Source organism: Musca vetustissima, unplaced genomic scaffold (genome assembly GCF_032173495.1).
Source record: "Musca vetustissima isolate MV318-11 ecotype Yass unplaced genomic scaffold, APGP_CSIRO_Mvet_v1 utg403319, whole genome shotgun sequence".
NCBI lineage: Eukaryota > Metazoa > Arthropoda > Insecta > Diptera > Muscidae > Musca > Musca vetustissima.
This window is the reverse complement of record NW_026882027.1, coordinates 1,149-3,156: the sequence shown is the minus strand read 5'-3', so window position 1 is coordinate 3,156 and position 2,008 is coordinate 1,149. Positions and strand designations below refer to the sequence as shown.

The following is a 2,008-nucleotide window of genomic DNA, read 5'->3' as shown; positions in this document are numbered from 1 at the left end:
AAAAAAAACACGTCTTGTGTCGTTGGGTCACTGAAGAAATATTGTTTAAAAAATCCACTCCTTGTTTGGGTGGGTCCATTTTTTTTAATCCACTTCTTTTGTAGTTGGGTCGCTGAAAAAATATTCTTTAAAAAATCCACGTCTTTTTTGGTAAGAAATGTTTAGATATTTATTTATTTTATATTCAATTTATTAAAGTATGACTCAAATATTTCAAAATTGGAAATTTCAGACCAGTACATTTACCCAGATAATCATCGGAACTAATATCAATTGCCGCAACTCCACCAATTTTCTCAGTCCTGGCAAATAGCGATTTATACTGGGCAATATTTGGCCCATCAAACGAAATCCAACTGTCATGCTGATGATCCTTAATTTTCGGATAAATAAAATAGCGACCATAATCGTAGGATCCTCGAACATGTATCGTTTGATTTTGCACCATCTTACAAAATTCGGGCCATTTTAGGTGCCCAAATTTATCGGTCATCTTAGATGGACCTTCCATATGGTAAACTATTGGATTTCCATTATTATCCCATGATTGTGAGGACATTTTCCAACCCACACCATGTACCGGAATGCCTAGAATAATTTTCTCATTTGAAATATTTTGTGATTTCCAATATTGCACGACGGCATTGGCATTGTTCCAGGCTGGGCGACTACCAGCTGGAGGTGGTGACCATAGGGGAGCTGAGTAATCTGCTTTATGGGGACTTCTTTTGGGATTTTCAAAATCAAATGCCCACAAATTGATGAAATCCAAATGTGGTTCAATCGAGGGAATATCCAAGTACCCTAAAGGAGAGAGAGAAAATTATATGGGAGAGGGAGAGAGAGTCGCATACTCACAACTGGCATTGACATTAGGCAAGACACTCAGCGTTAACATTAAGTTATTGGCCGCCAGCTCTGTACCCAAACTTTGTATCAACTTGCTAAAGGGTTGCTTATATCTACTACCCTCCAGTCGCTTCGTTTCAGATCTTTTAAAAATATTCCGCACTCCATTCCATAATACTATGGCATCACGACGTCTTTGCTGCTGCTGCTCACTCCTCTCCTTGGGAAATTGATAAGCCAAATCGATACCATCAAATTTATAGCCTTGCACAAATTTCACAATGGACTTAATAAAATTCTGCTGATTTTCTATTGTCGTCTCAAGAAGATGTAAATATTTTTCACCATCCGTGCGATCACGATCTCCACCCACACTCAAGAGGAATTTGACTTGAGGAAATTGATTTTTCAACTGGATAATATCAGAGTATAAGACAGTTTGGCCGACAGTACCATCAAAGGAGATTGGAAAGAAATATGGCACCAAGGTGGCATAGCCATAAATGAAATGGCTACAATCGCCAATGGCATTGCCTAAATCCTTTAGGGTCAGGTTGAGGGTATCTTGAGGAATATAAAATTATTTTTCTGTAGTTCATAAATTCAAAATTATCGCACTTACTTGCCGAATCAAAAAAGCAAACCACCTTAAAATTTTGTGCAGCCCATAAGGGGTTTGCCAGCAAAGAAATAAAGGCTGTTATATAGAACCAGTCCATCACGTCCAAGATATAAAACTTTACTAAAGTGGATTTTATTGAGTTAATGAACCCATTAGTTATAATTTTTTTATTATAGATTTTGTGGTTAAAGTGGTTGAATGAATGTCTTAAAGACTAAGTGAAAATATATACACACGGAAACCCCCAATTATAAATAAGTTCAGGTTGAACTTTTTATACTGTCCACATAAAGGTGGGCGTGGATTTTTTAAAGAATATTTTTTCAGCGATCCAACCACACAAGGCGTGGATTTTTTAAAGAATATTTTTTCAGCGATCCAACCACACAAGGCGTGGATTTTTTAAAGAATATTTTTTCAGCGATCCAACCACACAAGGCGTGGATTTTTTAAAGAATATTTTTTTCAGCGATCCAACCACACAAGGCGTGGATTTTTTAAAGAATATTTTTTCAGCGATCCAACCACACAAGGCGT

At 37.0% G+C, this 2,008-nt stretch overlaps 1 protein-coding gene across 1 annotated transcript; it reads right to left on the bottom strand.

Annotated features, from left to right (window-relative positions):
* Positions 1-204: 204 nt before the first annotated feature.
* LOC133328150 (chitinase-like protein Idgf1) lies at positions 205-1,568 on the bottom strand (the record flags this gene model as incomplete). Its single annotated transcript, XM_061536706.1, has 4 exons — positions 1,472-1,568; positions 1,050-1,413; positions 859-962; positions 205-804 (listed from the first exon to the last, which is right to left on the bottom strand). Coding segments are annotated over exons 1-4 (1,165 nt in total), but the record flags the coding sequence as incomplete, so codon positions are not given.
* Between the last annotated feature and the right edge of the window lie 440 nt (positions 1,569-2,008).